Below are 22,422 nucleotides of genomic sequence, written 5' to 3'. Positions count from 1 at the left end.
TCTCATCGATGTTTCTAACTCTCTATCTCTCTCCCTTCCTCTCTGTAAAAAATCAATAAAATATATTTAAAAAAAAAAAAAAGAGAGAGAGAGAACTAAACCACTTTTTTATACCACATACAAAAATAACTCAAAATGGATTAAAGACTTAGATATCAGACCTGAAACAATGAAACTCTAGAAGAAAACATAGGCAGTAAACTCTTTGACATTTCTTTAGCAATTTCTTTTTGGATATGTTTCCTCAGGCAAGAAAAACAAAAGAAACAATAAACAAATGTGACTACATCAAACTAAAAATGTTTGCACGGCAAAGGAGACAATCCACAAAACAAAAAGGCAACCTACTGAATGGAAGAAGATATTCGCAAATGATACATCCTATAGGGAATTAATATCCAAAATACTGTACTTAAGGAACTCATACAACATAGCACCAAAACAAAACAAAAAAATAATCCAATTTAAAAATGGGCAGAGGACCTGAATAGACATTTCTTTAGAAGACATACACATGGCCAACAGATATATGGAAAGATGTTCAAAATCACTAATCAGGAAAATGCAAATTAAAACCACAATGAGATATCACCTCACACCTGAAAGAATGGCTATCATCAACAAATCAACAAATAAGTACTAGTGATGATGTGAAGATGCACTGCTGGTAGGATTATAAATTACTGTAAACACTATGAAAAATGGTATGGCAATTCCTCAAGAGATGAAAAATAGAGTTGCCATAGGACCTATAAATTGTTTTTTGGGGGGGAGGTATTTATCCAAAGAAAACAATATCACTAATTTGAAAGACATATGCACCCCTATGTTCACTGCAGCATTATTAATAACAGCCAATATAGAAGCAACCTAGATGCCCATCAATAGATGAATGAGCAAAAAAATGTAGTGAACATATACAATGATATATTAGTCAGCAATAAAAAATAATAAAATCTTGCCATTTGCAACAACATTGAGGGACCTAGAAGGTGCTATGCTAAGTGAAATAAGAGAAAGACAAATACTGTATTTCACTTCTGTGTGAAATCTAAAAACAAACCACACCAAAGAATGAACAAAACAATACAAACAGACCTATAAATATAGAGAACAAGCTGATGGTTGCCAAATAGGGTTGGGGAAGGTGGTGAGAGGGGGATGTAAATATTTTTTTAATTAAATTTTTAAAAAAGCAACAAGCTATTGAATAACTATTGGGTCAAAGAAAAAAAAGAAGAGATCAGAAGATGCATAGAGACAAATTAAAATGAAAATTCAACATACCAAAAATTTTTGGATGCAGCAAACGTGATATTAAGAGAGAAGTTTAGCTTATTAAAGGCCTATCTACACTAATAAAAGAGAAACATGCAAATTGGTGTCACTCCGCTACCCTTCCGATTGGCTAATCAGGGAGACATGCAAATTAACTGCCAGCCAAGATGGCGGCCGGCAGCCAAGCAGCTGATGTGAACAGGGAGGGTTGCTTGCTTCAGTTATGGAGGACTCCAACGTTCCCCGCCTGACTTGCCAGCCTCTCAGCTGCAACTCTAAGCAACTATGTTGCAAATATAGAAACTAAACAAAACCCCAGAAACCTGCTTTACTCAGCCCGGCTTCAGCCAGCTGGACCGCAACATTGTATCAAATACAAAGGTAAACAAAGGCCAGAAAGCTCCTTTCAGCAGCCGAGGCCTCAGAGCTAAAGCTGGCCCAGAATAAAAAAAGAAAGAAAGAAAGAAAGGGGCACTGGGAGCTATAGTCACCCGCCAGCCTGAAAACGGGCCTCAGCCCCTCACCCAGGCTGGCCAGGCACCCCAGTGGGGACTCCCACCCTGATCCAGGACATCCTTCAGGGCAAACCAGCCAGCCCCCACCCATGTACCAGGCCTCTATTCTATATAGTAAAAGGGTAATGGGCCTACCGGCACCAGGATCAGCAGAGCCACGAGGCCTCCAGGCACCGGGATCAGCATGACAGGGGGCAGCACCCAAACCCTCTGATTGCCCTGCAGCTCTGTGTGTGACAGGGTGCAGCGCTCCAACCCCCTGATCGGCCCTGCTCTGTGGGTGACAGGGTAGAGTCATAACCTCCCCATCGGCCCTGCCCTGAGTGTGACAGTGGCGGCACCCCAAACCCTGATCGGCCCTGCTCTGTGTGTGACAGGGTGCGGTGCCCCAACTCCCCCCCTCCCCCACAGGCCCTGCTCTGTTTGTGATGGGGTAGAGCCATAACTTCCCCATTGGCCCTGCCCTGAGTGTGACAGTGGTGGCGCCCCAATCCCCTGATCGGCCCTGCTCTGTGTGTGACAGGGGGTGGTGCCCCAACACCCCGATCGGCCCTGCTCTGTGCATGACAGGGGGTGGCGCCACAACTTCCCTATCGACCCTGCCTTGAGTGTGACAGGGGGCGGTGCCCCAACGACCCAATTGGCCCTACCCTGAGCGTGACTAGGGGTGGCATCGCAACCTCCCGACCTGCCCTGCTCTGTACGTGACAGGGGGTGGCGCCCCAACTCCCCAATTGGCCCTGCTCTGAGCCCCACAAGGGGCTGCACCTAGGGATTGGGCCTGCCCTCCGCCACCCGGGAGCGGGCCTAAGCCAGCAGGTCATTATCTCCTGAGGGGTCCCAGACTGTGAGAGGGCACAGGCCGGGCTGAGGGACACCCTTTCCCCCCCTCCCCCAAGTGCACAAATTTTTGTGCACCGGACCTCAAGTCTCAAAATAAAAGAAATTTTAAAAATTAAATTCATCTTAGCAAGTAGAAAAAACATCTAGAAAAAGAAGAACAAATAAAGCTCAAAGTCAGTAGAGGAACAAAAATAATAATAATCCAAGCAGAAATAAATGAAATAGAGAACAAAAAAAGGTAGAAAAAAACATCAATGAAATCGCTGGTATTTTGAAAAGATAAACAAAATTGACAAACCTCTAGTTAGATACACTAACCAAAAAAATGAAAACAGACTCAAAATCAGAAATGAAAGAGAAGTTACAGTGGCCATCACAGAAATATAAATCATTATACAAAAACAATATGAAAGGCTATACACCACCAAATTCTATAAAACTAAAAAAAAAAAAAATGGTAAAGTTCTTAGAAATATACAACCAACATAGACTGAACCATAAATTGGAAAACCTAAAGAGAGTGATCACTAGTAAGGAAAATGAAACAGTAACACTCAAAGAAGACTTAATACTAATCCTTCTCAACCTCTTCCAAAAAATTGAAGAGGAGGGACTACTTCCTAATTTATTTTATGAGACCAACATTCCCCTGATATCAACACACAAAAAGAAGATCACAGGCTAATATCTCAGATGAACATAGATACAAAATTTCTAAACAAAATATTAGCAAATATAACAATACATTAAAAGGATAATACATCAAGATTAAGTGGGGTTGCCCAGTCAGTGTAGCTCAGTGGTTGAGCAATGACCCATGCACCAGAAGGTCTCAGATCAATTCTTGGTCAGGACACATACTGGGTTGTGGGCTCAATCCCTGTTGGGGAGCACAGGAGACTTGGTTGGAAAGTTTGTAAGGAGGACATTCTGAGAGGGAAAAAAAAGTGTGCTGAAGGCAGACTGCCCTGTTTATTGGAATTACGACTTAGGGGAGTGCCAAAGGCCACACCCCTAATTATTCCTTGACCTTTCCAAACAAAAAGTCTGTGCACGTGCAGACCCCTGGATGTTTACTGGAATCCTTATGCTTAATCTTTGGGTGTCCTTGCTTAAAGGACACTGCAAACACATGTGTCCTCCCAAGATTACTTACCCTACTGATTGTATCTAAAAGATAAACTTTATCTCAAACTGCTGCTACAATAAAAGCCTAATGAGACAGGTGATCCAGGCTGTCTGGTTCCTTTAGCCAGGCAGTCCCTTAGTCCTCTCTTTCACAGCAAACATTGTGTTAGAGTAATCATTCATCTGTCACTCAGGGTGTGCTGGTCAGCCCTAACAGATCCCCAGGGGGCGTGCAGGAGGCAACAGATCAATATTTCTCATCGATGTTTCTATCCCCCACTTCCTCTCCTTTCCTCTCTCAGAAATCAATTCTATATAATAAAAGCCTAATATGCTAAGTGTCTGACCATTCATTCAACCATTCAACCAGTCACTATGATGCACACTGACCATCATGGGGCAGACACTCCAGCCGGTAGGTTAGCTTGCTGCTGGGTCTGGCCGACTGGGACTGGGTGAGGTGGGCTGAACACACCCTGGAGCCTTCCTGTGGTCCCTCCCAGCCCCGATTGTGCACCAGTGAGGTCCCTTGGCCTGGCCTATGCTCTCTCACAATCTGGGACTCCTCGGGGGATGTCCGCAGGCCAGGCCGAGGGACCCCACCAGGGCACAAATCCGTGCACCAGGCCTCTAGTAAAAACAAATTGGAAAGATTAAGTAGGGTTCATTCCCTGGATGCAAGGATGGTTCAATGTCTGCAAATCAATCAATGTGATAAACCACATTAACAAAATAAAAGATAAAAATCATATAATCATATCAATAGATGCAGAGAAAGCATTTGACAAGATACAACATCCACTTATGATTAATATACTCAATTATATGGATATAGAAGGAAAGTATCTCAACATAATAAAGGCCATATATGACAAACTCTCAGCTAATATCATATTCAACGGTGAAAAACTGGACGTTTTTTCTCTAAGATCAGGAACAAAACAATGATGCTCACTTTTGCCACTGTTATCCAACATAGTACTGGAAGTGCGAGCCAGAGCAATTAAGGGAGAAAAATAAATAAAAGGTATCAAAACAGAACTGTCACTATTTGCAGACAACATGATTCTGTATATAGAAAGCCGTAAAGAGTCCACCAAAAGACTATTAGAAACAATGACAAATACAATGAAGTAGCAAGATACAAAAATCAATACATAAAAATCCACTATATTCCTATATGCCAGGGGTCCTCAAACTTTTTAAACAGGGGGCCAGTTCACTGTCCCTCAGGCCGTTGGAGGGCTGGACTATAGTTTTAAAAAAACTATGAACAAATTCCTATGCACACTGCACATATCTTATTTTGAAGTAAAGAAACAAAACGGGAACAAATACAATATTTGTATTTGCATGTGGCCCGCGGGCCATAGTCTGAGGACCACTGCTATATGCTAACAACAAAATACCGGAAAAATAAACAAAACAATCCCATTTACAACTGCAACAAGACGGATAAAATACCTAGGGAGAAATTTAACAAAGGAGGTGAAAGACCTGTACACTGAAAACTATAAGACATTGTTGAAAGACACTGAAGAAGACACAAAGAAATGGAAAAATATCCCATGTTCATGGACTGGAAGAATAAACATTGTTAAAAGTGACCATTACCTAAAGTAATATACAGATTTAACACAATCCCCATCAAAACCCCAATGTTGTTTTTCACAAAATAAGAACAAAAAAATCCTCAGATCTATATGGAACCACAAAATACCCTAAAATAGACAAAGCTACCTAGAGAAAAAAGGACAAAGCCTGATGTATCACACTGCCTGTCTTAAAATTATACTACAAAGCTAAAACAATCAGAAAAAGAGACATACAGACCAAAGGAACAGAGTTTAGAGCCCAGAAATAAGCTAACACATACTAGTCTATGGGCAACTAATAGTTGACAAACGAGACAAAAGCACACAGCAGAGAAAAGAAAGTCTCTTCAATAAATGGTGCTGGGAAAACTGGAAAACCACATCCAAAAGAATGAAACTAAACTGCTATTTGACACTATAAACAAAAGTTAGCTCAAAATGGACCAAGGACTTGAATATAAGACCTGAACCAATAAAATACATAGAAGAAAACATAGGCACTAAACTTGTGGACTTTGGTCTCAGAAGGGCTTTTGTGAACTTGACCCTAAAGGCATGGGAAATGAAAGCAAAAATAAATGAATATGTCTACTAGTACATCAAACTAAAAAGCTTCCACATAGCAAAAGAAACCATCAACAAAACAAAAAGGCAACCAACTGAATGGGGGAAGATATTTGCAAATGATACCTCTGATTAGGGCTGATACCAAAAATACATAAAGAACTCATACAAATCAACAACAACAACAAAAAAAACCACACCAAACAATCCAATTAAGAAATAAGCTGAGGCTGAACAGACATTTCTCTAAAGAGGACATATAGATGGACAATAGAGATATAAAAAGATGCTCGGCATGACTAATCGTCCGGGAAATGACAATTAAAACCACAATGAAATATCATCTCACCTCTGTCAGAATGGATATCAGTAAATCAAATAAGTGCTGGCGAGAATGTGGAGAAACAGGAACCCTCTGGCATTACTGGTAGAAATGTAAATTGCTGCAATCATTATGGAAAACAGTGTGGACTGGTTCCTCAAAATATTAAGAACAGAGCTACCACATGACCCAGCAATCCCTCTTCTGAGTATCTACCTAAAAAGTTGGAAAACATTTATCTGTAAAGATATGTGTATCCCTATGTTCACTGCACAAGACCCAAGATATGGAAACAACCTAAGTATCCTTTGACAGATGATTGGATAAAGAAGATGGAGTACATATATACAATGGAATACTACTCAATCATAAGAAAAGATGAAATACTCCCATTTGCAAGAACGTGAATGGATCTTCAGAATATTTATGCTAAGTGAAAATAAGACAAAGAAGAACAAGAACGGTATGATTTCACTCGTATGTGGGATATAAGAAAAAACAAACAAACAAACCCCAAACTCTTAGAAACAGACAACAGAATGGTGATTATCAGAGGGGAAGTGGTAAGAAGGGAGAACAAAGAGGGTAAAATATAGTGACAGAAGATTTGAGTTGGGTGGTGAACACACAAAAGAGTATACAGATGTCATAACTTGTATACCTGAAATTTATATAATGCTATTAATAACAAATTTATTGTTACCTCAACATACTTAATTTCAAAAATAAAACAAAAAGTGAATAATTTTTTTGACTTTTTAAAAATATATATTTTATTGATTTTTTACAGAGAGGAAGGGAGAGGGATAGAGAATTAGAAACATCAATGAGAAACATTGATCAGCTGCTTCCTGCACACTCCCTACTGGGGATGTGCCCACATCCAAGGTACATGCCCTTGACTGGAATCGAACCTGGGACCCTTGAGTCCGCAGGCTGACGCTCTATCCACTGAGCCAAACTGGTTAAGGCAAAGTGAATAATTCTTACTACTGTATCACTTCTTTTTATAAGTTTCATATACCTCTAAAGAACTTAAAAATGGTTAATTCTCTCAAATACTTCTTCTATACACTTGTTTATACTATTAATTTTCACTATTTCTAAAGAAATTATTTGCTAAGTCAAAGGTTACTTTCAGCCTAGCAACTCTTAATAATTATCTCGCATTTGGAGTGGCCTCCAAATTAATGAGGACATCATTTAACTTGTACAAATATGTTTTTAAAAACCAGCCCCCCCCTCCTTGCCGAATCCGGTTTGGCTCAGTGGATAGAGCATCGGCCTGCGGACTGAAGGGTCCCAGGTTCAATTCCGGTCAAGGGCATGTACCTGGGTTGCAGGCACATCCCCAGTGGGAGATGTGCAGGAGGCAGCTGATCGATGTTTCTCTCTCATCGGTGTTTCTAGCTCTCTATCTCTCTCCCTCTCTCTCTGTAAAAAATCAATAAAATATATTTAAAAAAAAAACCAGGGCCCCAGTTTTTAAGACTTATAGATCTATAGATAAAAAGAACCACACAAAAGCTAAAAAGAAAATCCAGTAACCCTAGTACCTTAGAAAAATAAAGGGATAAATGCAAATAAACAAATTAATTAAATAGTTTTACTTTTGTATGAACCCACTTTGAACTACAAAATACTTTTACAATGCCTTTCATACATACCAGGTTATACCAAATAAAATTAAGATGCCTTTTATACATATCACATTCAACCACATGAAATTACCATACTTTTGTAGGTCAAAAAGGATTGAATGTCAGTAATTTCATTTTATTCAACCTAATACATTCAATCGGAGAAAAAATTGAATATATATATATATATATATATATATATATATATATATATATATCCTAATATATAAAAAGCTTTCACTACCAAAACAACCGGGCTGATGACCGAAAAGGCTGTGTGGGGCGACAAGCCCGGCAAGGGGGTTACTGAGGGACAACCAAATGAATGAATAGAAGGCTGCGTGGGCAACCAGGCCAGCAGGGGGGGTTAGTGAGGGATGACCAAATGACTGAACAGCGGGCTGCATGGGGTGACCAGGCTGGTGGGGGAGGAGGCAGTTGGGGCGACCAGGCTGGCGGGGGGAGGGGGGATCAGTTAGGGGTGACCAGGCCAGCAGAGGGAGGCAGGAAGAGATGATCAGGCTGGCCAGGAGGGCAGTTAGGGGTGAACAGGCTAGTGGGGTGGGGGGGGGGGGGAGTTGGGGGAGACCAGGCTGGCAAAGGAGGCAGTTAGAGGCAATCAGGCAGGTGAGCAGTTAGGAGCCAGCAGTCCCGAATTGTGAGAGGGATGTCCAACTGCCAGTTTAGGCCCAGGGATCAGGCCTAAACCAGAAGTCAGACATTCCCGGAATGGAGAGGGTGCAGGCTGGGCTGAGGGGACCCCCAACCATACACAAATTTCTTCCACTGGGCCTCTAGTATCTATAATAATAAAAACATACTATGCTAATTAGACCGGATGTCCTTCCTGACGACCTTCTGGACAAAGCCAGGATGCAAGAGAAGCCTGAGTCAAGGGTGCCAGAGGGAAGCCGGTGCCGGAAGCCAGGGGAAGGAAGGCCTATCCTTGCACAAATTTTGTGCACCAGGCTTCTAGTCTACACTAATAATAGACAAACATGGTAATTGACCATACCTTCGCTACGATTCCCATTGGCTAATCAGGGCGATATGCAAATTAATTGTCAACAAAGATGACGGTTAATTTGCATATGTAGGTGCAATGCTGGGAGGCAAAAGGGGAAGGACGGAAGAAGCCGCCTGCTGCTGACAGTGATTGGAAACCCAGGCGGCCCCCAGGACCATGATTGGAGAACCGGGCTGCCTTTGCCTGCCCCGCGGCCAGTGATCAGAGAAGCCGGGCAGGGCAGGGAAGAGGCGGACGCCAGCAGCCGCCTCTTCCCTGCCCCGCTTGGCTTCTCCAATCACTGATCACTGGAGATTGGTGATCAGAGAAGACCTAGAAGCCGGGCTGTGTTGCCACCCGGGGACCCGATCTGGAACCGCGTGGGGAGCAGGAGGCAGCTCTTCACCTGGAAGCTTAAGCCCAAGGTGGGAGGTGCCATTTTCTGTACTGAAAGGCAGGGGGCGTGGCTAAGCACAAGGTCCACCATGTTTGCATATGGAGAGGGGGCGTGGCTCAGAGCAGGGCGGCGCTACGTCTGGAGAGAATGGTGCTGAGGCCAGGTGTTCGCCTCAGAATGCGAGAGGCAGGAGAGGAGTGCAAGGTACAGGAGGTGCGGCTTCAGGCAAGTGAAGAAAAAGGGCAGGTCGTCCAGCCACGACACCATTCCAAGCTTCCCGGCCCAGGTTTTCAAATGTAAATATTACTTCAGATGTTGTAATTGCACATAGTTTATTCCCTTCCCCTCATCTTGGCTGTTAAAGTCATGCCCAACCCCTGGGCAGCCAGGCCTCACATTCATGGCACAGACGAGGTTTGGTTCTGGGGTCACCCCTTAGATTTTAAGCGGCTGCTACACTTGGTTGATAGGAAGAGTGAGACTTTAGCCCTGAAAAGATGGAAGGCTTGGGGCAGACGGTTCCCTTGAGGGCTCAGCCCACTTTCGGGCCATAGGCACAGGGAACGTCCAGGGCAGCGCCCAGAGCAGGCATTCATCTGAGCTTGGATGAGGCCATTTTGCAGCCTCCCTGTCCTCTGTCCCAGGTGGTGGGGGCTGTGACTGCCTCAAGGCTGCTCCTTGGAAGCCATTCTCCCCTCAGCCTGTAGCTGTAAAGCAGCACACACGAAGAGAATCTTTTTTTGTGCCTCATGTTAAAAAAAAAAGGGTGTGTGATTCCTCACTGTGTTCATTTGTTAAAAAAAAAATGCTCTTAAGACCCCGGGCAGTGAGGCAGCCCAGCCCCAAAGAAAGTACATGCACAACATTGGTCACAGACAACAATATGGTGATGGCCAGAGAGAAGTGGGGCACAAGAACTGGGTAGAGAGGGCAAAGGGGGGGAAATAGGGACATCCTATCCTATCTAATAAAAGAGAGACATGGTAATTAGCCGTAACTCTGCTACCCTTCCCATTGGCTAATCAGGGCAATATGCAAATTAAATGCCAGCCAAGATGGCGGCCAGCAGACAGGCAGCTTGAAGTGAACAGGAGGCTTGCTTGCTTCAGTGATGGAGGAAGCCAATGTTCCCCGCCTGCCGCTGCCGGCCTCTGAGCTTGCACTCTAAGAAACAATGTTACAAATATAGAAGCTAAACAAAACCCAGAAACCTGCTTTCAGCCAGCTGGGATCTCATAACTGAAGTTGAAACAGTGTTTCGATTATAGAACCCAAACAAACCAGATACCTGCTTTCAGTAGCCGAGGCCTCAGGGCTCGGCCAGCTTTAGCTCTGAGGCCGCCTCGCTGCTGGAAACATCGATGCAATGTTGCGGTCCGGCTGGCTTTCAGTCCAGCTGGTTTCTGGGGTTTTGTTTAGCTTCTTATTTGCAACATAGTACATAGTTGCTTAGAGTTGCAGCTGAGAGTCCAGCAAGTTAGGCGGGGGAACGTTGGAGTCCACAGTCACTGGAGCAAGCAAACGTCCCTGCTCGCTTCAGTGCATGGCTGTCGGCCGCCATCTTGGCTGACAGTTAATTTGCATAAGGATACGCTGATTAGCCAATGGGAAGGGTAGCAGTCATACGCTAATTACCATGTTTCTCTTTTATTAGTGTAGATACTGTTGTCTCCATCACAGTTATTTAAAGTGTTGTGGCAGCAATTTTATTCTAAATATAGGCTCCTGGAGTTTCACAACATATTAAATTCAGAAAATGAATATAAACTCTACTAATATCTTTGATACAAATCTTATAAATGGATCTCATATTCCTTTTATATAAGTACCAGAAAAGCTCTTAATTTTTAAAAAATTTCTCTTTATCATTGAAAGCATTACAAATGTCCTGTATGTGTTTTTTCCCCATTGACCCCCTCCACCCAGTACCCACCTCTCCCAGGCTTTTACCACCCTATTGTCTGTGTTCTTGGGTTATACATAAATGCGTATAAGTTCCCCAGAGAATCTTCCCCTTCCACTCCTAACCGCCCCCCCCCTTTCCCTCTGAAGTTTGTCAGCCTGTTGCATGCTTTTATGCCTCTTGATTGGTTTATTTTGTTCATTAGATTCCAGAAATGTGTGAGATAATGTGATACTTATCTTTCTCTGACTGACTTACTTAGCTTAGCATAATACTCTCCAGGTTCATGCCCACTGTTGCAAATGGTGAGTTCTTTCTTTTCTTACAGCTGTGTAGCATTACAGTGTGTAAAGGTACCACAGCCTTTTTATCTGCTCATCTCGCTGATGGGCATTGAGGCTGTTTACAAATCTTAGCTAGTGCAAATTGCACTGCTATGAACATAGGGGTGGATATATTCTTTCTGACTGGTGTTTCTGAATTCTTAGGTGATGTTATTTTAAGACAAACAAGGTTAAAAGAGACTTCAATGTACATACCTTATTGGAATAGCTGGCTGCTTCCTCCCCAGATTGGCTTCAAATAGGAAGCCTTCCACAGCAATAAATAAAAATGGTGCAAATGTCACAATGTTCCCGCATCCTGGATGCTTTCTGCATAGTGAGGGACATAAAGAAAAAGACACAAAGGACTGAGATAAAGGCCACTATGACCTGTTATATTAACAGTTCAGAGTAACAGGGAGATAGATTTCCATTACCCACTGTCCTCTCAGTTTTCATGTCCCATGGATCACATACATTGAGCAATATACCTCACAGAGAAGAACGTCAAGCCTTATTTCACTCTTCCAGGCCATCAGGAAGGACCACTCTGATACACTCTTCCTGGAACTATGACACAACCTTCCTAGTAAACTATAGGAAGTTGGTCAGACAGATGTTCTTTTTGAGATCTTCACTTACGTAACCAAGAGGACTTCATTTAGGATCCTAGTCAGCCTATACATCTCATGCTCAGGTCTCCTAGAAACATTTATATATCCTCCTGACCAGCAATCTCCAAGACTACAGTCAGTCAAAGACTCATATCCAGGGACATTGCCTTCGCTCCTGTATAGGGGCAAAAACTGGTTCTTAAGGTGGGAGAAAGCTTTGTATTTTGTAAGTATAAAGTACAGATATATGTACAGTACATAAACCCATATACAGTGTGTCTGTGGGGGGATGACTAGGAAAAAATGTCTAAAAGGGGGGTTTAGAAGGGGGTGGGGAGAGTGGTAAGAAGCAATAATGAAAAGAATGAGGACACTGCTATAGTCTACTATTCTCCATAACCTTTAACACAAATATACTGAAGCATAGTAATTCCTCCTTTAGAAAACTGCTGTTTGAACTACTTGTTATTCTTAGACAGTCTCTTATTCTGTAGGTCAACTCTGTTATTTTTAGATAGTCCCTTCTTCTATAAAAGAATTGTTTTAGTTTGAATAATAGAAAAAGATAAAAACTTAACTGTCTGACCTTGCAAGCTAGCCGTCTAACGTAATAGGTGAATACTGACAATGATTCCCATATTCTCATGCCAAGTGTTTGTTCATTATGTATCCAAAGTTACAAACTGTCTGCAAAAATCACCTACACAAAGCTCTTTGTAAAATCTGCAAAGCGATCAAAAGATATAAATAGAGAGAACTTCCTCTATGTTTGGGGGTTCAGAAGTTGACAGCGGTATTCTGCTCTGAACCTGCACGCAATAAAGATGACTCCTAACTAATTGACTCATTAAGGTGTCTTGTCTAGCTCGCTGATTTACGATACAACAGGATTAGGCACTCAGTGAATTGTTACAGTTAAGCCCCCCTTGTAAAATCTCTTAACCTATGAATGTCCCTCTCAGGTATGTTGGCAGTTACTGGGGAAATGGAACCAACTATGGTCGAGGGTAGTCTGAGAAATGGGGCAAGTTGGTATTAGTAGCTAGAGAAACGGGACAGTGTTGATTAATGTACCCCAGGTAACTTTGTGTGTGTTTAGCCAACCGCTTTTGGGAATAAAAGGCTGGCATGGAACCAGGGTCAGTGCTGTCGTGGGAGAACACGCCTGTGGCAGCCGCTGGCCAGCTTTTCAATAAATCCTCACTTGCTGCTTAAGACCTAATTGGAGTTGGTGGTCTTACTCTCGCGAACATTGGTCCATAACAGAATGTTCATGAAATTCAATCGAAGCTCTTCAGTGATCTAGAAGGGATGGGGAATCTTTCATGGTGACTTAGGGAAAAATGTACAAGAGAAGAATTCCTTCTGGAATCCCTCCTGAGGCACGCTGAAAGGAGTTACTCAAACCGTGTGTGTTATTCTTGAGCTTGTCCTCCATGAGGCTCTGCTCAACCACTGGAGGAAGGTCAAAGTGAGCAGCTAGCTGCCCTTGTTTTCCTGAAGCATCCTGGTTGCCCATACTACCCATATCCCCACATTACAAAATTCAGCCTTCGTATCCTGCATCTTCACCTTCACCCAAGGCATTTACCCACAGATACTGAGTAGAGGGGTGTAATTATATTACTACATATTAATACAACGCTATTAAAAAAAAACTCCATCCTCTGTTAGTGGTTTTAGTATTGAATAGCAGTGCTGAGCATACAAATTCCAAAATACACCCATCAGGCATAAAAATAAATAGCTCTAAGCACAAGCCTTTCTTGTATGGAGCTATGCTGACATCTAAGGCAGAGCTGTTGCTACTCTTTAGGCTCCACTGCCTATGAAAACTACAGCTTTATATTCAATTCGGTGATTTCTTTTAGCACCTCTTACGTTCAAGGGACAGGGCTAAAGGCTTCAGGAATCCATAAGTAATCATGTAAGACATTTACCTCATTGAAGGAGCTAATTAAAGCCACTAGCCTATGAGTTAGGGGAGAAGGAACCTGAGATCTAGATAGTTCCTGGCACAGTCTTCACACTTAGGCTGCTCCTTAAAACCATGTGCACTGGGAGCCTCCCCTCCCAGTTTGGACTGGATTGGTCTGGGGTAAGTCCTGTACTTTTGTAAGCTTCCCACTTGATTCTCATGTGCAGCCAGAGCTGAGAACCCTAAGGTAGGTCTGGGGGAAAGGACAGGAGGGGTGAAGGTGTGTGTAAGATGCACAGGCAATCTTTATGTGCTGACACAGGGTTGAGAATTACTGCGTTCCAGTGGCTAAAAATACACAGTGACATTCAAGACGCAGCTGTCACTTACCCAGTGACATGGAAGTTGATTATCCTATCTACATCTAGTTTTCTTGTCTTTCAAATGGGAACAGTATGAGTGCCTACTATCTCATTGGTTTTACTGCAGAGCAAATAAGCCAGTCCCTGAAAAGCACTTCCCACAGTGCCTGCCAAGCAGGGAAAAAGGCAGACTGGGACTCTACGATGACCAAAATGTTGCATCTTGCATATGAGAAGGTCTTCAATTGAATATAGTAACCTTTTAAAATGTGTTTATATTGACCGTGTTCTTCTCACCTATAAATCAAAAGGGACATGTTTTTAACCTTGTCATGAGGATGTAATGAAAAAAATATACATAAAGTGCCAAGCCCAAGACTTAGCCCGAGGGCTCAAGAAGCTTCCTGGCTTTCCCTCCCATTTCTCTTTACCAAAAGCCTAGGATTCAACTAAAGAACAATTAGGGAGTACTTACTGTGGGAAAAGTTAGGGGATAGCTGCCAGGAAGCTCCCATGTGAATGAGACCTGATCCCTGCCCCCTAGATGACAGGATGAGGGAGTATGAGATAGTAAGGACCCAGTGCCACAGAGGGATGACTAGAGGAAGGTGCCCCTACTCTCTGGGCAGTGTCTGGCCTTCCCTCAAGCACCTGAATGAATGTGGGGATGCCTCGATTTAAGTAAACATGATCTGGATTTAGGACACCTCCAACAACAAATCCAATCACCCCCCTGACAACTCTAATCTCCGTGCTCTATTTCCATAGCATTGTTAAACTTCCCTACTGCACTCACATAATTCCATTTTTTAAAAATGATCTTACAGAGCTTTTTAGGAACACACTGTTGTGTAGATATCAATGGAATTATTTACTTTAACTTAATTCATTTTAAAACTTCAGAGTAAAAACTTAAGAGCCTTTTCCCTAAATCACTTGTTTTGTTGAAATTCATTTTTGGGAATTATAGTCATAATTGCAAGCAGTTTCTTTGACTTTGAATTCTCTTTTGCAAGAATCCAAATTTATTTTATTTCATTCTAACTTTTTATATAAAGTTTTTTTAAATCCTCACCAGAGGATATGCTTTTATTGATTTTAGAGAGAGACATACACATGAGAGAGGAACATGATTGGTTGCCTCTCGTATGCACCCTTACTGGGGATTGAAACCACAACCTGGGTATGTATCTAACCAGGAATCGAACCCATGACCATTCAGTGCATGATGGAATGATGCTCCAACCAACCGAGCCATGTGGGCCAGGGCAAATTTTTATTTTTAAAAAAAGCAACTTTGAAGAGAAATGTTAACGTAAAAAAACATTGAAACCTGTAAAGAATTTTTGTGAGTTCATTTGAGCCAAACTGTCGACATATGCCCGGAAGCAGAACCTCAACGAATTGAGATAGTGCTCCAGAGAATGGGAGGGTTACATGCATACTTATACATGAAATTCATTGGTGACAGATTTAAGGAGGTGGGATTAAGCGAAGCGGGGGGGGGGGGGGGGGGGGGGGGGGGGGGAACCTACGTGATAGGATAAAAAGTAAAATGGACACATACTTAGGTGGGTGCAGGAACAATTAACATGATAAATGAAAGAATTTGCTGTATCTGTCCTGGGCCCAGCACACCTGGCTGTGCCCTAGGGGCTTCAGATACAGGGAAATCACAAGTTACCCAGACATTTCAAGGGTATGTTATCATAGATGCAAAAAGACAGATAGGCTCAGTTACGGTAAAGGTTGACCTTATCTGTGAAGATATCGGCTTAGAACCTAACTGCCCACCATAACTGCTTTTAGTTAAGGTTTAATTTCAGAGCATTCTCTGTGGTTACTTTAGGTTTCTGAGTCTGCAAAATTGTCATGCAGGCCTCTCCTGAGCTTGTCAGGTCAGCATGTGGCCCCTTTCATCCACAGAAAGAATTGGGCATATATTTTATGCCTTTTGTAATCTCATAGTCTAGATTTAGGAAACTTTTCTATTTGATTCAATACCAGGCACTTGATTGGAATAAAATGGGGGAAAGAAAATGTTTCAGAGTGTTTTCCTCATGTAAAACACACAGTACCTTGCCTACTCAGTTAGCTGCTGCATATCCCCTCAGTCATTCACATCTTCTCTTTACACTGCATTGTGGCCTGTATTTTATTTTAGATCCTCAATATAGGCATGAACATCAGAAAGAAAAAACCTACATTTGTTTTTCCAATTTGGAAAAAATGATTTAAAATGTTCGCTTCTCCCTGCAATTCACTTTAGCATTTCCATGTTTCTACTTTCCATTTATTACAGCACCCAAGGGTTCCAAGGAAGCCATATAAAAAGCACAGTTCCTGCTCTATACAGATTTATGAGCTGTGATGTCCCAAGATGGAGTCGCAAATTCTGAGAAGGCCAAAACTAGAAAGAACTTTAAAGACCATCCAGTCCAACCAGCTCTTATTTTATTGTAACATGAGAAGTCGTGAGTTGCCCAAGCAAATCAGGAAAAAAGCTGCTATTCATCTGATGTACCATTCATTAAAGTCATAAATGTACCCCTCTCCTTACGAAAGCCCACTGCTGTATGCAAAAATCTCGATTTACAAAAGGGATAAATGAGTGACGATTTATTTACACATTATTCAAAGTATTCTAAATAGAAGCTTCCATAATGCATGAAAACATTCCATAAAGTTAGATTTATCCACAACTTCTCAGGAACAAACCCATAAAACAAGGCAGACCTGCACTGAAATAAAAGTTGTTAGAGGGGAGGGGAAGCCTGAATGTGCTTCAGGCTTTGCACGTGAATCTCCTTCAAATCCACTTGAGGCAGGTGGAGCCATCACATCCCCACCCCACTTTTACTGTTGAGCAAACAGACCAGGGAGATCAAGTAATTTAGCCGAGTGCTCATAACTAGTAAAGAAGACCTTCAGCTGCTAGCGTAACTGAGTTCACACAACCTTTCAGAAGATTTAATGTAATGGCATATTCAACACAAATGTGACACTATTCTTCTCTGACCTTTATTTGGCTGGCCTGATTTTATCACATCTTTATATTTTAAAATCAATTTCCATTAGTTAAGTTGTATGAGTCCTTTAAATATTTTGAAAATTAACCCCTTACCATATATATGTGTGGAAACATGTTCTCCCATGCAGTGAGCTCGCTTTTCATTTGTTGGTGATTTCTTTTGCTGTACAGAAGCTTTTTATTTGATGTAGTCCCATTTGTTTATTTTCTCCTTTGTTTTCCTTGCCTAAGGCTTAGGAGATCTATCAGCAAACATGTTATAAGAGGTATCTAATATTTTGCTGCCTATGGTTTCTTGCAGAATTTTTATGGTTTCATGACTTACATTTAAGTCTTTTATCCATTTTGACTTCATTCTTGTGTATGGTGTAAGTTGGTGGCCTAGTTTCATTTTTTTGGCATGTATTTGCCCAATTTTTCCAACACCACTTATTGAAGAAACTGTCTTTACTCCATTATATGTTCTTGCCTCCTTTGTCAAATATTAATTGATCATAATGGCTTGGGTCAATTTCTGGGTTCTCTGTTCTGTTCCATTAATCTATATGCCCATTCTTGTGCCAGCACCAGGCTGTTTTGAGGCACAGTGCCTTTGTAGTATAACTTGATATCTGGTATTGTGATCCCTACCACTTTGTCCTTCTTTCTCAAGATTGCTGCAGCTATTCATGGTCTTTTTTGGTTCCATATAAATTTTGGAATATTTGTTCTAGATCAGTGAAACATGCCATTTGTATTTTAAAGGAATTGCATTAAATTCATAGATTGCTTACAAATAATCCAATTAAAAAATGGGCAAAGACCTAAATACACACTTTTCCAAAGAGGACATAAAGCTGGCTAAGAGACACATGAAAAAATGCTCAGTCACTAATCAACAGAGAGATGCAAATTAAAACAACAATGAGGTAGCACCTCACACCTGTCAGAATAGCTATCATTAACAAATCAACAAAGGACAAGCACTGGTGAAAATTTGGAGAAAGGGGAACCCTAGGACACTGCTGGTGGGAATGCAGACTGGTGTAGCCACTGTGGAAAACAGTATGGAGTTTCCTCAAAAAATTAAAAATGGAACTGCCATTTGACCCAGTGATCCCACTTCTAGGAATATATCCCAAGAAACCTGAAACACCAGTCAGAAAGAATGTATGTACCCCTATGTTCAGAGCAGTACAATTTACAATAGCGAAGATCTGGAAACAGCCCAAATTAGATGAGTGGATAAAAAAAGCTGTGGTACATTTACACCATGTAATACTATGCAGCAGTAAAAAAGAAAGATTTCTTACGCTTTGGTATAGTATGGAGGGACCTGGAGAGTATTATACTAAGCCAAATAAGCCAGTCAGAGAAAGACAAGTATCACATGATCTCACTCATATGTGGAATGTAATGAACAAAATAAACTGATGAACAAAACAGATCCAGAGGCATAGAAGCATGGAAAAAATTGACAAATCTCAGAGAGAAGGCAGGGTGTTAGAGGGGATGGAGGGTGGGAAGAGATTAACCAAAGAACTTCTATGCATATCTGCATAACCCATGGACACAGACAAAGTGCAGTGAAGGCCTGGGCCAGGGGTCAATGTGGAAAAAAGGGGGACATATGTAATACTTTCAACTATAAAGATAAATTTTTAAAAAAGAGAAAAGAACAGAAATCATTAAAAAAAATGATTTCCAAAGTAATCTTCCTTTGAAATGTACCAGCTTACAGCAGGATACATTGTTATATCCCTCGCCACCTACTCTCAAGAAGGACAAATGGCTCTGGCCAGTGTGGCTCAGTTCGTTGGGCCTCCTCCTGTGCAACACAAAGCTGCTGGTCAGATTCGAGGTCAAGGCCCATACCCAGGTTTTGGGCTGGACCCCCCGTGGGGAGCATGCAGGAGGCAGCTGATTGATGTTGCACTTTCATATCGATGTTCCTCTCTCTCTTCCTCTCTCTCTAAAAATCAATAAGCTATTCTTTTTTTAAATACTTTATCATTTAAAAAGAAAAGAGTGACAAATGACAGATCTTTATCAACATTGTCTGCATAACAAAATTTCAAGCTCAGTAACTGCAAAAATTAACCCCACACAGAGTTTACCTTAAATAAACTGGTTGATTCAGAATGACTTAATCAATGGTATCAAGAAAATAAAATACATTTTTAGTGAGCACCACATGAGAAACTGGGTGACCAAAACCTATAAGCTGCTCAAGTTCAAAATTAACAGGTTCTCAACCTTCCTAATGCCGCGACCCTTTAATACAGTTCCTCATGTTGTGGTGACCCCTAACCATAAAATTATTTTCGTTGCTACTTAAGTAATTTTGCTACTGTTATGAACCGTAATGTAAATATCTGTTATGCAGGATGTATTTTCATTGTTTGCAACCCACAGGTTGAGAACCGCTGGACTAGGAGTTTAGATACCATGGATTCCAGTTTTGTCTCTGCCACTTACAAGAAGTAAAAGACGATCTAACTTCTTGGGAACTGTTCCATTTTCAGTAAAACAGACATTATAATTCTTGACCTATACTGGACACAGATTGTCCTGAGGGTCAATGGAGATAACGTGTAGACTCAGAAACATGATGGTAGATAGCGCCATAAATAGCATTTTACAGCAGGAGGAGGAGGTCCAGAGAAGCGAAATGATTTGAAAAGGTCACCCAATCTGGGTATGACAGAGCCAAGAATGAAGTTCATAATTTCGAGATTTTTCAGTCCTGAGCCTTTTTCAGGACACCTGGTGCTTTCTCTGTAACAGTTTGTACCTATTGAATGTTGTACATTATTACTCAACATTATTTGCATGCCATCCTACTTTCCCTTTGGTGAAGCCATTCTTTTCTTATATTCTTTTCTTCTCTTTTCTTTTCTCCTTCCTTCCTTCCTCCCTCCCTTCCTTCCTTCCTTCCGTTTAGCTAAAATTGCATAAGTATCAGGTGTGCAACATTAAAATTTGACATCTGTGTGTAGTACCTCCTGCTCACCACTAGAAGCTTCCATTTGTCACCCCCATTCTTTTTTTCTCTTTTAAGTGAATTTATTGGGGTGACACTGGTTAATAAAACCATACAGGATGCATGTGTACAACTCAATAAAAACATCACCTGCATCCAGCGCTCACCACCCAAAGTCAAGTATATTTCTGTTCCCACTTACCTCTTCTTTGCCCACTTCTACCTCCCAACTCCTCCTTTCCACCTGGCTATCACCATGCTGTTGTTCCTTTCTATGTGTCATATATTTTTTTTCTTAATACATTCACCTTTTTTCACCCAGTCCTCAACTCTCCTCCCCTCTGACAGCTGTCAATCTGTTATGTACCTATGCTTCTTTCTATTTTGTTTGTCAAATGATTGTGTTGATTATATTCCACATACACCTGAGATCATATGGTATTTGTCTTTCTCTGAGTGGCTCATTTGACTCAGCATGATACTCCCCAGGTCCATCTATGCTGTTGCAAAAGGTCAGATTTCCTTCTTTTTTACAGCCAAGTAGCAATCCACTGTATAAATGTACCACAGCTGTTTTTATCCACTACCCCAATCTTAATTCAGAAAGTTAGGTCTCAAAATACATGCCTCCCAATTTAAAGACTAATATCTTAAAGCTGGAAATGCTCACTTAGGTCAATCAGAGGGACTATATACATAAATAAGAACTGATTCACCTACATCACTGAGAGGTAATGTTTGAGCAAAGTCCTCATGGCCATCTGATCTGTAAGGGTAGCAATCAAATGCTTTGGAGGCACTTTAATACACATGACACTTTCTTCGCAGCGTGTGCAAAACCAGACTGCATTATAAGTCGAAAAGCTTTGCTTTAGCCAAACATGGCATTATTACCCGAGAAGAAAGCTAGAGGAACCTTGGCGTCTGCCACAAGTTCCTGCCAACCTGAGGCCAGTCACGTGAGAAATCCCCCCGGATTAAATCCCCCGGTGTGTGAAAAGGGGGTGATGCCAGCAACACCCCGAGTGTTTCTGCGAGTGATGCTGTGAAACTATCTGGTGGAACACCTGGCGGAGCGCAGAATGAAGGAGTGGACTCTCAGGGTTCCAGGCGCGCAGAGCCGACCCCGAGGCGCGTGGGGATGACGCGTGCGGACGCCCCTCCGGCTTTCTCCGTGCAGCCCCGGGAACCGAGGGGGGCACTCACCTGACCAGGAGCTCCAGGAAGATCACGTTACTGCAGCAGCCAGCGAACACCACGCCCACCGCAAAGAGCAGGCCCATGGCCGGCGCAGGGAAGGGGAGCGAGCACGCGGAGGAAGCGCCCGCCTAGACCACTACCTCCGCGGTGGCACAAAACTTCGTCCCTTCCCAGAGCGCTGCTCTTCACCTGCGCCGCCACCAACGCTCCCAGCCAGAGGAGCTGTAGTTCATTATCAGCCACGACCACATTCATTTGAGGGGGCGATCTGGTCCCAGCCAGACTACATATCCCAGGATGCCCCGCGCACTTGACACGGTACTGGGAGGTGTCCCGCCTCTGCTGGGACACTCCACTCAAGAAGAGAGAGCAGCAACATTCTCCTCAAGCCTCTCGCGATAGGAAGCCGCAGGGTTTGTTGGGAAGTGAAGTTCAACCCTGCCTAGGTGGTCTCTGGCGAGTAAGCCAAGGGCTCAGAGAGGGTTGCAAGTGTCCCAGTCTCAACAAACACAGCGCCATTTTTTCTCGGTGGAAGAGGGGACCATACATATTTAGACAAGCTCCCGTGGGTCCAGGACGGGCCAAAAGGAAACAAAGTCACGGAAAATCTCCTAGGAATGCCTCAATCGGCAGATATTCTGTTAGCAGGACCCAGTGCTCTAGTGTGTGTGCCTGTGTGTGTGTGTGTGTGAATGTGTGTGTGTCTGTGTGTGTGTGTTTGTTTATCCGACACCTTTTCGGGTAATTATAGTCCAGGTGAAAACAGCAACCGGTAAAATGAATCCCGAAAATGACTCTGCACAAAACAGGTCTTTTTCAGA

At 42.3% G+C, this 22,422-nt stretch overlaps 1 protein-coding gene across 1 annotated transcript in view; it reads right to left on the bottom strand.

Moving 5' to 3' along the window:
• LOC139001035 (nucleotide sugar transporter SLC35B4-like) overlaps nucleotides 1-21,684 on the bottom strand; it is a 34,415-nt gene extending 12,731 nt beyond the window's left edge. Inside the window, exons 1-2 of the mRNA XM_070402902.1 lie at nucleotides 21,608-21,684; nucleotides 11,731-11,844 (exon numbers count right to left, since the gene is read on the bottom strand). Coding sequence (XP_070259003.1) covers nucleotides 11,731-11,844; nucleotides 21,608-21,684 — 191 coding nt within the window. The remainder of the gene's footprint in view (nucleotides 1-11,730; nucleotides 11,845-21,607) is intronic.
• Nucleotides 21,685-22,422: the final 738 nt, after the last annotated feature.

Source organism: Myotis yumanensis, unplaced genomic scaffold (assembly GCF_028538775.1).
Source record: "Myotis yumanensis isolate MYYU_CA2020_CCGP unplaced genomic scaffold, mMyoYum1.0.hap1 SCAF_74, whole genome shotgun sequence".
NCBI classification, from domain to species: domain Eukaryota; kingdom Metazoa; phylum Chordata; class Mammalia; order Chiroptera; family Vespertilionidae; genus Myotis; species Myotis yumanensis.
The sequence above is the reverse complement of the archived record's forward strand: the minus strand, read 5'-3'. Positions and strand labels throughout refer to the sequence as shown.